Source organism: Hyperolius riggenbachi, chromosome 9, assembly GCF_040937935.1.
Source record: "Hyperolius riggenbachi isolate aHypRig1 chromosome 9, aHypRig1.pri, whole genome shotgun sequence".
Lineage (NCBI taxonomy): Eukaryota > Metazoa > Chordata > Amphibia > Anura > Hyperoliidae > Hyperolius > Hyperolius riggenbachi.
Genome location: NC_090654.1, coordinates 126211909 through 126225565, shown reverse-complemented (window position 1 = coordinate 126225565; position 13657 = coordinate 126211909). Strand labels below are relative to the sequence as shown.

General features: G+C 44.8%; 1 protein-coding gene across 2 annotated transcripts in view; it reads left to right on the top strand.

The window, feature by feature from the left end:
* Positions 1-13657, top strand: part of PEAR1 (platelet endothelial aggregation receptor 1) — a 209984-nt gene that overhangs the window by 175605 nt on the left and 20722 nt on the right. For both annotated transcript variants that reach the window (XM_068253475.1, XM_068253476.1), the window contains 4 exons: positions 1008-1136; positions 3479-3694; positions 6115-6230; positions 9106-9235. In XM_068253475.1, the coding sequence (XP_068109576.1) occupies positions 1008-1136; positions 3479-3694; positions 6115-6230; positions 9106-9235 (591 nt within the window). The remainder of the gene's footprint in view (positions 1-1007; positions 1137-3478; positions 3695-6114; positions 6231-9105; positions 9236-13657) is intronic.

Here is a 13657-nt window from a genome sequence, read left to right as displayed (position 1 = left end):
TTTCTTCCACCAGATGCTCTGGATTCACCACACACCACAATAACATACTGGAAAGTTACTTTGCTTGCCCCCAAATTTGGTTTAATCACTCTAGGTTCCAGGATTTCCCCCCTTAAAGGACAACTGAAATGAGAGGGATATGGAGGCTGCCATATTTCTATCCTTTTAAGCAATACCAGCTGCCAGGCTATCCTGCTGATCCTCTGCCTCTAATATTTTTAGCCATAGACCCTGAACAAGCATATGCAGATCAGGTGTTTCTGACATTGTGAGATCTGACCAGATTAGCTACATGCTAATCTGTTTAGCTACAACCATTTTGCCTTCTTAATCTTTCTTAGTTTTGGGATTTCTTTTTTTGTAACCTCTTGGATAATATCACGTACTTCTGTCCATAGTGCTTCAGACATTCTACCAGATCTAAGCCTCTGAACCTGTTCTTTGACCTCTACTGTGAAGTCATATGGAATACTGTATAGTTCAGATCATATGTTGTTTGACTACAGGCTTTTCATATTGTCTTTGGTTTAATTCTACACTTTGTTAATAGAAGATGATAAGTCGGCTCCTTTTTTGTTTTACAGTAGCTATTTGTATAAAACTCATCCATCTCCTCCTGCAAAGTATGTAGTCAGTTTGGTTGTGATATTGAACATCTGGTGATGTCCATGTGTAATGTCTTCTCTTGTGCTGTTGAAATATGGTACTGTATTTGCTATAGCCAATGAATTGTCTTGGCAAAATTCTACTAGTCTCTGTCATGCTCCATTACATTTTCCAAGACCACACTTGCCTGTTATTCCACTTGTTTTTTCTCTGCCAACTTTAGCAATCCAGTTGTATCCAGTAGCTGTTGCAATTTATCCTAAAACTGCTCCACTTCCATCTTATCAGCTTCAGTTGTTGGACTCTGGAGCCTAAACTTTAATCACTGAAATGTTGAATGGCTTACCTTGCAATCTATGTGTGATCATTCTATATAAGTATATGTGTCTATTTATTTTCAGAATGCCCACCCGGAACCTATGGGCTGAAATGCTACCAGGTCTGTGACTGCCTCCACAATGCCACTTGTGATCATGTGACAGGCCACTGCAAGTGTGAACTAGGCTGGACAGGTTCCCGCTGCGAGAAAGGTAAAGATACAAGAAGCTGTGTTTTTTTTGTATGAGAATTTCAGTGTTCTAAGCATTAGTATGTGATGATCTGCTTCTTATAGTGTACATGATGTGACATGTGACACAAAGAGATAAACATGTGTATGTATGGTGCAAAGCACACAATTAACTAGGCTGTGTTCCTTTTTTTGTGCCTGAAAGAGTTAAACTTCAGGCATCCGATTGACAGTTTATGTATTGTCGGACACTTGTTGTTTAATATCGTAACCCTCACTGATAAGGAATTACAGTCATAAAACTTTTTTTCTGAAGAGAAGAGCTTCTGAGAGCAGAGGATAGATTAAAAAAGGTCAATACTTCATGTGTTTTCACTCTGGGACACTTAACCACTTTACCCCCGCCCGTACGGATTTCTCCGTCCCTTTTTCCATCCTTTAACCCCCAGGGACGGAGAAATCCGTACTTTGCGCACTCCCGCCGCTGCCCGCGCTTCCGCTCGTAAACACGCTGCCCGCCGCTAGTAAACACGCCGCCGCCCGCTCGCCCAGAGATCAACGAACGGGAAAATCCATTCCCGTTCGTTGATCTAAGCCCCGCAATGAGCCGCTGCCGCTCGGCTGAGCAGCGCGATCATTGTGAGCAATAACAAAGTCCCAGCCTCTTTCTACTTCCTGCAAGCGTCCGGAAGGACGCTTGCAGGTCGCATGAAACAAAAAGTTACTGTTGCCATCTTGTGGCCAAATAGTAAAACTACACCCTAACCATTTTTTACACACAAATAAACTAGTTTTACACAAAAAATTAACTCCTTACCTCCTACACTTCCCATTTTTTTTTTTTGTAATTAAAAAAAATTAAAAAATTTACAATTTAAAAAAAATACATAAATAGTTAACTTAGGGACTGAACTTTTTAAATATTTATGTCAAGAGGGTATAACACTGTTACTTTATAAACTATGGGCTTGTAATTAGGGATGGATGCAAAACTGAAAAAAATGCACCTTTATTTCCAATTAAAATTTTGGCGGCAAACATTGTGATAGAGCCATAATTTAAACGGTTTTCTAACCGGGATAAATAGGCATATACATTTAATGGGTTTTAATTACAGTAGCATGCATTATTTAAAAACTATAAAGGCCGAAAACTGAAAAATAATAATTTTTCCCCACATTTTTTCCTATTTTCCTATTAAAACACATTTAGAATAAAATTATTCTTGGCATAATGTCCCACCTAAAGAAAGCCTAATTGGTGGCGAAAAAAACAAGATATAGTTCATTTCATTGCGATAAGTAATGATAAAATTATAGACGAATGAATGGAAGGAGCGCTGAAAGGTGAAAATTGCTCTGGTGGTCAGGGGGTAAAACCCCTCAGTTGGGAAGTGGTTAATAGACTGCCATTGAGCAGAGACAATAAAACATGAAATTTAAGTTGTAAGTATTTAAACATAAAATAAAAACCATGGGATAGCTCATTTGTAGGAGGAAGAGGATCGATACAATTGTTTATATCACCATTTTATTTTCACCTTGGGTTCACTTAGATTACCTTTTATATAGATGAGAACCTTTATTAATATTCAGACTTATTACGGAGATATCCAGATTAACATCGCATAAAGTCCTATACAGAAATTATTAACCCCCTTGGCGGTATGAAAAATACCGCCAGGGGGAAGCGCAACAGTTTTTTTTTTATTTTTTTTTTATCATGTAGCGAGCCGAGGGCTCGCTACATGATAGCCGCTGCTCAGCGGCATCCCCCCGCCCGCTTCGATCGCCTTCGGCGATCACCGATCAGGAAATCCCGTTCAAAGAACGGGATTTCCTGGAGGGCTTCCCCCGTCGCCATGGCGACGGGGCGGGATGACGTCACCGACGTCAGCGACGTCGGGACGTCATTGGGAGACCCGATCCACCCCTCGGCGCTGCCTGGCACTGATTGGCCAGGCAGCGCTCGGGGTCTGGGGGGGGGCGCGCGCCGCACCGGATAGCGGCGATCGGGCGCGCGGCGGCGGCGATCGGGGTGCTGGCGCAGCTAGCAAAGTGCTAGCTGCGTCCAGCAAAAAAAAAATTAAGTAAATCGGCCCAGCAGGGCCTGAGCGGCACCCTCCGGCGGCTTACCCCGTGTCACACACGGGGTTACCGCCAAGGAGGTTAAGTGATTAGGATATTCAACTATTTCCTGTTTACAATAGTTTTTTTATTCTCAAATAACCACTATTTCTCTTTTGTAAACAATAAGAAATCACTTCTGTGTGATAAAAGAATACTTCATAATACAGGGCAAGAGCACTGTGCAGAGAAACTGCAAAAATAGCAAGTTCTCACAAAAATCCATTTATTCATACAGCTCCTGCGGATGTCCCTTTCACTATGGTGCCCAAGACCTCTGTGGCTACAGATTCCATTGGACCTATGATTGGCATCATTGCTTTGGTAATCTTGGTGGTGGCACTACTTGGTTTTTTCCTGGCCTATAGACACTGGCAAAAAGACAAGGAGAGCCGCAATTTAGCAGTGGCATATACCTCTACCAGGCCAGCCAGTGGGGATTATGAAGTACCAGGTATGTGTAAACTTTACATTTAAGTGTCTTCCCATTGGTAACAGCATGATGAGTTCAAACATTGCTTGTGCTAAGGATAAGGAGTGCAGGGAAACTGAACAGCAATTCAAAAGGTAATACTATTAAATACACAGATATAATGCATATTTGTGAACTGTTGCACTTGCCAAACTATACTGTGGATGAAGCCCCCTCTCCTCAAAGAAAAAGGTTTTAAAGGGAATCTGAGGTGGGCATTTGTGAAAAAAAAAACATGCTACCTGATCCAGGGGCTAGCCGAATCAGGTAGCCTCAATTACCACCACTCTCTGCTGCTCCTGTGGACAGCTATCCTTTACTTTCAGTTTTTTTCTGTTCTGGGGTCACGACAGTGCAAGCTCTGCTCTGTGTGTCTCATCACAGAGCAGAGCACAGTGAGGTGGGGCAGCGGCTTCACCCCCTCCCCACCGCTCTGTGCCCACTGCCCCCTTTTCCAGCATGGGGGCCCCCACTAACTGGGGACCTGCCTACCTAAACTGGGGACACCTATAGACCTGGGTATATCTATACTGGGGACACCTATATACCTGCCTACCTAAATTGGGAAATCTGCCGGCTGTCGCCAATCTGATTGCATTTTGTGGGGATATCTGCCGCCAATCTGATTGCATTTTGTAGGGAAATCTGATTGCATTTTGTGGAGAAATCTGCCGCCAATCTGAATGCATTTTGTGGGGAAATCTGTCGCCAATTTGATTGCATTTTGTGGGCAAATCTGCTGCCAATCTGATTGCATTTTGTGAGGAAATCTGATTGCATTTTGTGGAGAAATCTGCCGCCAATCTGAATGCATTTTGTGGGGAAATCTGTTGCCAATTGGATTGCATTTTGTGGGGAAATCTGCTGCCAATCTGATTGCATTTTGTGGCGAAATCTGCTGCCAATCTGAATACATTTTGTGGGGAAATCTGCCGCCAATCTGATTGCATTTTGTGGGAAAATCTGATTGCATTTTGTGGAGAAATCTGCCGCCAATCTGAATGCATTTTGTGATGAAATCTGTCGCCAATCTGATTGCATTTTGTGGGGAAATCTGCCGCCAATCTGATTGCATTTTGTGGGGATATCTGCTGCCAATCTGATTGCATTTTGTCAGGAAATTTGACTACTTGATAAATTATCATGAGGCATGTTACTACTTGATTATTTTATCTAAAATGTATCTAGTCGGGCCTAATCTCTGTGAATAACGCCGCTACTTACTTTGTGTTTTTTTTTGTTTGCCTATGACCCATCATGACCACGCCCATGTTCCCGTGCGTGGTGACGCCCATTTATTTTTGCTGCGGCGTGCGCTGCATGTGGACATATCCCTATTGGAGATGGCCTCAGAAGTGCTCACACTCTATTCCCTACAATAATCATGCAAAATTTCTGGAATAAATGTGTATGCGAGCTGAAAAAGGGGGTGGGGTGGGGAGGAGGAGAGGGGAACGGAGGGGAGGGGGGGCCCAGGCTGAAACTTTCTTGGTGGGCCCTTAGTGTCCCAGTCCGACCCTGCCTGTCAATATAGTCCAGGCTTGGCATGTGGAAGAATTGCTGCTGCCGGCTGTGTAGCACATAGGCACATATAGCAAGTGGAGATATATAGCCCCACAGTAGGGTTATTCTGTGTACCCTGATAAGTGTTCAGGGCTCTGGCCTAGAGTAAAATGACCTAATGATGCACTAACCATATTCTATTCTAAACAAATAGGATGCTTTATTAATACAAATCATTCCTGGTGCTTCAATTAGGAATATTGAGGTCTGACTCTCAAGAGAATTGTGGGAGAGTGATGTCATATGTGATATGTAAATTATGCACATCAGAAAACAGGATTTTCTGTCTCAAACTGTAGAAACAAAATCAGTACGGCTGCCCCAACTAAAACATGAAAATGTCAGAAGTGTAAGCAGGTTGTTAATTGTTGCTAATAATTCAGGACTGCATGCAATTTGATTCCAAATTGTATGCAGTTTGCAGCTGGACCAATAAAAATCATCAGGAAGGAAATTTGACTGGCCCAATTCCAAGCTGCATACAAGTTGCAGTAAAGGAAACCTGAGATTGGGGCATAGAAAAAAATTATACATACCTGAGGCTTCCTCCAGTCTACTTTAGGCTGATCACTCCCTCGCCGTCCTCCTGTGCCGCCTGGATCCTCCACTATTCGACCTGGTGACTTTTCTGGTTGAGGCATACTGCTCATGCACGGCCCTGCCATGCAGATGCCTCCATCGCGTTCCCGTCCCTGGGAGTGTTCTGCGCCTGTGCAGTACTATTGTTAAGCCATTGTTAAGCCTGTTGTTAAATGGATGGGTAAAACTAGTAGCATGTTGGATTTTTTATTTAATACTCCATAACAATAATGTAACTTTTTTCTTATTTCTTTCTGTAGATGTGCCCCCCGGATACATGCACTACTACTCTAACCCTAGCTATCATACCCTCTCTCAGTGTGGTCCTGCCCTACCTCCTGTGCCCAGCAGCCAAGACAGGCCAGGTTCCAAAAAGGTAATTTTTTTAAATTGTCAATAAATATACACTTCTTATACAAAATAAAGTAGGGCAGTGACTGCAAAGTGCAAAACCCCACAGTGATAGTTCATCTTAATTTATTATTGGAAAAAAGATATGTAAATGTTATTTTTTATTACCAAGTAGATTACAATAACAAGCCTCAGCTCAGATCTATTATAAGGCATGGTGGAATACAGGAAGTAATTTTTCATGCCTAATAAGAGGATTTATAACACCACATCACTCACAGATAGGTGCTAATAAAAATTATATTTTAACTTTTCATAGTCTGATAACTCGCATCTCAACATAAGTCCAGCTAAAGCATCAATCTACAGTATGGGCTTGATTCACTAAACCGTGATAACTCAAATATCACACCTTATCAAAGATCACACCTTATGAAAAGATATCAGGTGTGATCTTATCAAAGATCACACCTTATGAAAAGATATCACACCTTATGAAAAGATATCACACCTTATCAAAGTTAACACGCCTTATCAGAGTAGCATAGCGAGCGCTACAAACGCACTCACCCTGCCCTGAGCCCCTGTGGGTTTGTAGCGCTTGCTATGCTACTCTGATAAGGCGAGTTAACTTTGATAAGGTGTGATATCTTCATAAGGTGTGATATATTTTCATAAGGTGTGATATCTTTTCATAAGGTGTGATTTCTTTTCATAAGGTGTGATATTTGAGTTATCACGGTTTAGTGAATCAAGCCCTATATGTGAATGGCCAGCTTTAGATGAGAATCTGAAATAAAACTTGATGTATACCTCTCATCACATGTTATTGCTTATTACTGCCTCCTCTGTGCATTAGTGGTAAGGCTGGTCTATGATGTGGCTAGAGGGTAAGAAGTGGTGTGGCCAGGCTGGGGGGGATATGGCCACTTGTGTGTGTAGCATTGCCTGGACTGGGCTCTGATGAATACCAGCCAGGGCCGGTCCGCCCATGAGGTGGGGTGAAACAAATGCCTCAGGCAGCACTTATGGGGGGGTGGCACCCGCCTGTCCGTGGGTATGGGGGGCCACCGAGGTGGAAGGGGTAGCGGGCAGTGGGTAGCGCCTGGGTCCCTCGATCTGCGCTCCCCCTCCAGCTTTAAAATGTTTAGTAGCAGCCGCTACTAGTAAGAGGCAACGGGCGGGGATGACTCACCTCTTCTGCGTTCCAGCATGCGCTCCACTGTCGACAATTCCTGCAATGCCGTCCACTTACAATACAGTGGGCGGCATTGCAGGAAGTGACGACAGTGGAACGCATGCTGGAACGCGGAAGAGGTGAGTCATCCTCGCCTGTTGCCTCTTACTAGTAGCGGCTGCTACTTAATTATTTAAAGCTGGAGGGGGAGCGCAGATCGGGGGACCCAGGCGAGGGAGGCGGGGTCCAACCCCCCTTCCCGCCGCTTTGCCCAATACCCCCTTCCTATCCGCTATCCCCTCCAGCTCAGCGGCCCCCCACCCACGGCTTGAGGAGGGGGGTAATTTTTTTCCAGGTTTGCCTCAGGCGGCAAAAAGTCTAGGGCCAGCCCTGATACCAGCTAATTTTGGGAGCCTCCAGGGATTCTGAAAATCCCAGCAGGTGACAGACAGCAGAGGTGGTAAGGCTACACAGTATGCAGTCATACTTCCAGATTCATTCCAATAAAGCACGGATGGCAAGCAGGCCAAATGCGGTACTCCTCACCATTTTATGAGGCCCTTGAGATGAGCACAGCATGTCTAATTGAAACATTGTTAGTTTGAGCCTGGGTGCAGCAATAACTCATGGGACTCCTTAAGACACCGCTCTGGAGCAGGCAAATATTAAACTACTGCACTGGGCTACTCTGCAAAAGTGGGAGGAGCAGGCCTCCCACACTCACTATAGTTTGAGACTGTTCAATAAATGTTAGGTGAAACACAAGCAGAAAAAAAGAAAAAAGAGTCGGCACTACAGCTAACTACACATGCTAGGAGGGAAGCGGCAGGGAGGAACAGTCTTCTTAAACCTTAGGTGCAGACAGCGTGCTCAGGCTTGCTTGTGGACAGAAGATGCATATGTTGAAACAGAGTGGATAAGTCGGCACTTGCTGTATACTGTCATTTATTCCAAAGGTGGCAATACATCATTTCACAAAAACATTGTGGAGGAGGTAAACATACCGTATAAGAAGGCTGCATGAGGTGGGTGGGTGCTGGGCACAGAAGAGCCTTCTGTGCCCAGCACCCACCCACCTCATACAGCCTTCTTATACGGTATGTTTACCTCCTCCACAATGTTTTTGTGAAATGATGTATTGCCACCTTTGGAATAAATGACAGTATACAGCAAGTGCCGACTTATCCACTCTGTTTCAATAAATGTTAGATTGCAATAAACAATTTGGCCCGTGACTTAAGGGGCCCATACACTCAGCCGATTTTCTGGCTGACCGATCGATCCCGATCGATCGATAGCAAATCGGTTGGCCAATCGACCGATCGATGGCCGATTTCGATCGATTTCGATGGATTTCCATCGAACTGGCAGGGTGGAAAGTTTAGGTCGATCTGATGAGATTGCTTATCAGTTTGCATTGGCCTTAATGGAAATCTGATGGCAAAAAAAATGCCATTAGATCGAATTTCAATAGATTTCAAACTGAAATCTATTGGAATTCTATCCTGGTAAAAAATGTTCTAAAAACGCATCAGATAGATCATCAGATGCATTTCTTATCTATCTGCTGCCAATCTGACGAGTGTATGGGCACCTTAAGACTATGTTTTATATTTGGCCCCTTGCATGATTGAGTTTGACACCCCTGCAGTGCACTAAAGGATTACGGTACTTTAATTTCTGAGTCTTATCTGTTTCTCTTCATGGCTTTGTTCTTATTCAGAAGAACTGTAATCCTCATTTTGCAAATGCAATGAACGCTGAGAGGGAAAGGATGAGTGGCTTCAGTCCAGATTACAATGCCACACTGCCAGCTGACTGGAAACATCAAGGGGAGCTCATGAATCACAACGGTAAGCAGAGCTTATACATACTATCTATGCAGCTACAGGTGGCTGCTTGTGTGTCACAGTGGTTAGCAGCTGCATTGAAAAAAGGTTGTGAAACTACTGCTAGAGACTATGAGGCCATTGCTTCATTGATAGTCATTCTGCATCTTCCCAGGTGTAAGTAACTTGAGTACAGTGGCATTTGGGGCTTGCAATGTTCACCACAGAGAATAATGGAAAACATCACAATTGATGACTCCACACCACTATAAAGATTAATTTACATGCTTCTGAAGGGATATTTAGCTAATTGCTGAAAACAACAGGCAGAGAGGGGATAATGGGTCCACGGAGAAGTGCAATATATCACATAGGGACTGATCATTTTCAGGCGCAATCGATAAGAACACTCTAGTAAACAGTGGCTGGATAGTGTACCTATTGTAGTGTACCTCTAAGATGGGAGACCAGGGTTCAAATCTTGGTTCTTCCTATTCAGTAAGCCAGCACAAAATTCAGTAAGGAGTCCTTGGGCACGACTCCCTAACACTGCAGAGTGGCCTATTGAGTTTGCCCCTAGTAGCTTCATCTCACTTACAGTGATTTGAGTTTCACAGGAGAAAAGCGCTATACAAATGCTGGTATTATAAGTATAGTTATGCATTAACTATGGTACAACTATTATTAAAGCCCTATCATTCTACGCCCCGTAGGCAAACCTCTAGCCGTGCAGTGGGAGTTTTCCTAACTACCTCCTCATATATACGGTCCGGGAATCCATAAAACATCCAAACCTGCTGCAAATTTAATGACATCACATTAAATAAGATCACATGATCTACGCGCTGAGCAGTATGTTACATCTTTATGACAAGGCAGTTGGAGGACCCTCTTTTTCCGCCAGTTCACATGGGTAAGCATTGATTAATGCTAACCTTTTACCAATTTTGTGAGTTGATCAGTTGCCAACCGTCCGTCAAAGTACGGGCAGTCCGTACATATGATGTCAAATTTACCCTGTCCGTACCTGCCCGTACTTAGGAACATGCGTCCGTCTAAAAATGTCAACACTGTTGCGATCTTGTGTGCGCACCGCGGCTACGAGCAACTTGGACCCCAGCGGCAGCTCTTTAACCTCTTGAGGACTGCAGTGCTAAACCCCCCTAGTGACCAGGCCATTTTTAGTAAAAAAGTAAGGCCATGCTGCAGGGCTGCACAACACAGTACACAAGTGATTCCCCCCCCACCATTTCTCTCCACCAACAGAGCTCTCTGTTGGTGGGGTCTGATCGCTCCCCCATGTCTATTTTTTTTTTTTATAAATATTATTGTTTGTGTTTTTTTTTTTAAAAAACACTGTTTCTTTAATATCTTCCATCCCTCCATCGTTCCCTACAGCCAGCCAATTACGGGGATCGGCTGTCATAGGCTTTTGCCTATGAGAGCCGATCGCTCTCTTGTCCCCCAGGGGGACAGTCGTGTCACACGGCTGTCCCCAGTACAGCGCTGCTGCCGATCACAGCGCTGTACTTGTAAATAGACGTCGATCACGCCGTCTAACAGTCTCCCGAGCGGCAATAGCCGCTCGGAGACTGAAGGCGGGGCTGAGCTCCGCCCCCCAAGCAGGAGATGCGCGCGCAGCCTGCGTGCGATCTCCTGCATTAGCTGGCCCCAGGACTTTATGCCAATTGACGTTAGGCAGTCCTGGGGCTGCCGCCGCGGCCACGCCCATCGGCGTGACGCGGTCAGCAGGTGGTTAAGAAGCCTCAGGCTTCTATTTCCTCCTTCCTCTGCCATCCAATCAGTAACGCTGATGCGTATGCTGGTGCCTCTCTCCAGCCAATGAGAGTCAGGCAGCCAGCAAGCCCGCCCCTTCCAATCCCATCCAGGAAACAGCAGCAGCTGTAGGGCAGACAGGAAAAGAGCAGCGTGCACTGTTCAGCCTTCAGCCCCTGCTGCCCCCCCCCCCCCCCCCCCGTCTTCTTAGCGTCTCTCCCAAGATAACGGCAGCCAGACACAGAGCAAGGTATGAACTTTGAAGATGTGTGTCAACTGCTCTGGGCTGCCTGGGGATATTTGCACCATCCACAGTGAGAATCAGGATGCAGTCCAAGAACCTCAGAGTGTGTGTGACATAATGCAGAACCCTGGCAGCCAGGCATCAGAATCAGAATCTTTATTTCGCCAAGTGCAACCGAAGTGGTACCCAGAATTGGTTGTGGTTCACATGGCATTGGCAATAGAGCAAAGACAGAATTGACACTAAGACGTTAACAATGAAAACAAGCAAAAGACAGGTAGGAAATACACAATACACAAAAAATAGTCAATGCTCTACGACATGCAGTTTGCTCATGAGTAGCCGTACCAGGAGTGGATTTGTCTAGCCCCGGGGATAACATCATGCAGCACCTTGACTTGAGTTGTTCCTAGAAGTGTATCAGGGTGACGGCTAGGTCAAGCAGGATCGGGCTCCCATGTGCCACTCCTAGAGTATTGAGCTGAGTGGGGGCAAGAGTACCTCTCAAGTGGCTGGAGTTCAGCAGGAGGGCTGCTTGAGGAAAAAAAGGTGTCCCTTCGCCTGTTGGTTCTTGGGCGGATGGTTCTGTAGCATCGGCCCGATGGAAGGAAATTGAAGAAACGGTAGCCTGGCTGGGAGGGGTCCTGGGAAATCCTGTTCACCCTTTTAGCAGGGCTGCATGACACACACACACACACTCCTCAAAGGAGCTCACACTCTAATCTTGCCATAGTCTAATGACCTACCATATTATTAATATTATGTATTTATATTCCACTGACATCTCCTGCAGCACTTTACAGAATACATAGTCATGTCACTGCCTGACTGTCCTCAGAGGAGCTCACAATCTAATTGTAATGATCGCTGCTGCAGCAGCTATTACTGGAAGTATTAGTGCTGCAGCTCAGGCAGTTCTGATCTATTTCCATGCAAGTTGCATAGCTTTGTCTGTCTTTCCCTGCTGTCAGCTTGTGACTGATTATCATTCACCTGTGTGGGAATCTGCATGTCTGCTCCCATTGGATGACCTCAGTATAAAGATCTGCTTCCTGCAGGGTTTCCTTGGGTTTTCATAGCTTCAGCTTAAGCCTGCCTTGCTGTCGCTTTAGCCTCCGATCGTGTTTATTGTTATAAAGATACTTTGCTGGTCTTTGCATCATATATTGGTTCATTGCCAATATATATGCATACCAGCACGTTTATTATTTTCCTTGTATTTGTGTTACGTTAATACATCAGTGTCGCTGATGTATACATACACGAACTGTTTATATCCTGTGTGCAGTTAGTCAGCTTTCCAGCACGTTTTGGTAGGTTGCGCGTACCGTGACCACCCGTGCTGAGGTAGTTACCCTGCTCCTGGTTCTGTTTGTGGATTGCGTTCATCTCTGCGAAGAGATAACGAATCCTTCTGAATCCTGTTCTGTTACTGTTTGTGGATTGCGTTCATCTCTGCGAAGAGATAACGAATCCTTCTGAATCCTGTTCTGTCACTGTTTGTGGATTGCGTTCATCTCTGCGAAGAGATAACGAATCCTTCTGAATCCTGTCCTGTTACCGTTTGTGGATTGCGTTCATCTCTGCGAAGAGATAGCGAATCCTTCTGAGCCCTGTTCCCTGTTTTGCTCCAGTGTTAGTCAGCGTTCCTGCTTATGTCATATATCGGTTCATTGCCGATATATACATATGTTAGTCAGAAGTTACAAATAGTTTCATTGATAGCTGTAATTGTAATACGCTAGGAAAACATACTTATTGTATATTTATCTGTGTTACGTTCATCTATCTTAATCCTGCTATTTTCTGACTGTCCTGTCCTGTCTTTGTGAGGCACGCCATCGCCGCATCGCATTGGCTGCCTCATTCCAGTCTGTCTGGTTTTGGACGCTTGCTGTCGCTAAGTAGCCGCTAGCTAGCAAGCAAGCGTTCATTCTGTCTACCTGTCCTGATCTCCTCAGTTCTGGTTTGTGCGCTCAGCGCTACTTTGCGCTGAGACGTTATAACGAAAGCATTGTTTGTGGCTGTCAGATCTGCACCGGCTCTGTGCGCCACAATCTCCTATTGGAGTCAGTCCTCCCCTCCACTATACTAGGGATAGCCTGTTTCCTGGTGCTAGTGTGTGTACCTCCTCCACGCCAGCTCATGCGTTGCATGCTGACTGTGGAGAATACACCACCAAGCTTAACATTATGAAAACCCCATTACCAATCCCCATTGTGGGGGGGATTCCCAGAAAGTATGACACTGTTAATTATGGTTCCTGTTCCTTTAAGAAATTTGAAGAACTTAGCTCTGAAACAGAAAATGAGTTTTTCTCTGAATGTGCCAGGTTCCTGACCAATCCTGATCTCCAAGCGACTCCTGTTTCAACCTGGGCACTCCAACTAAGTTATATTTTGTTTAAAGGGGAATTATTCCAGTGG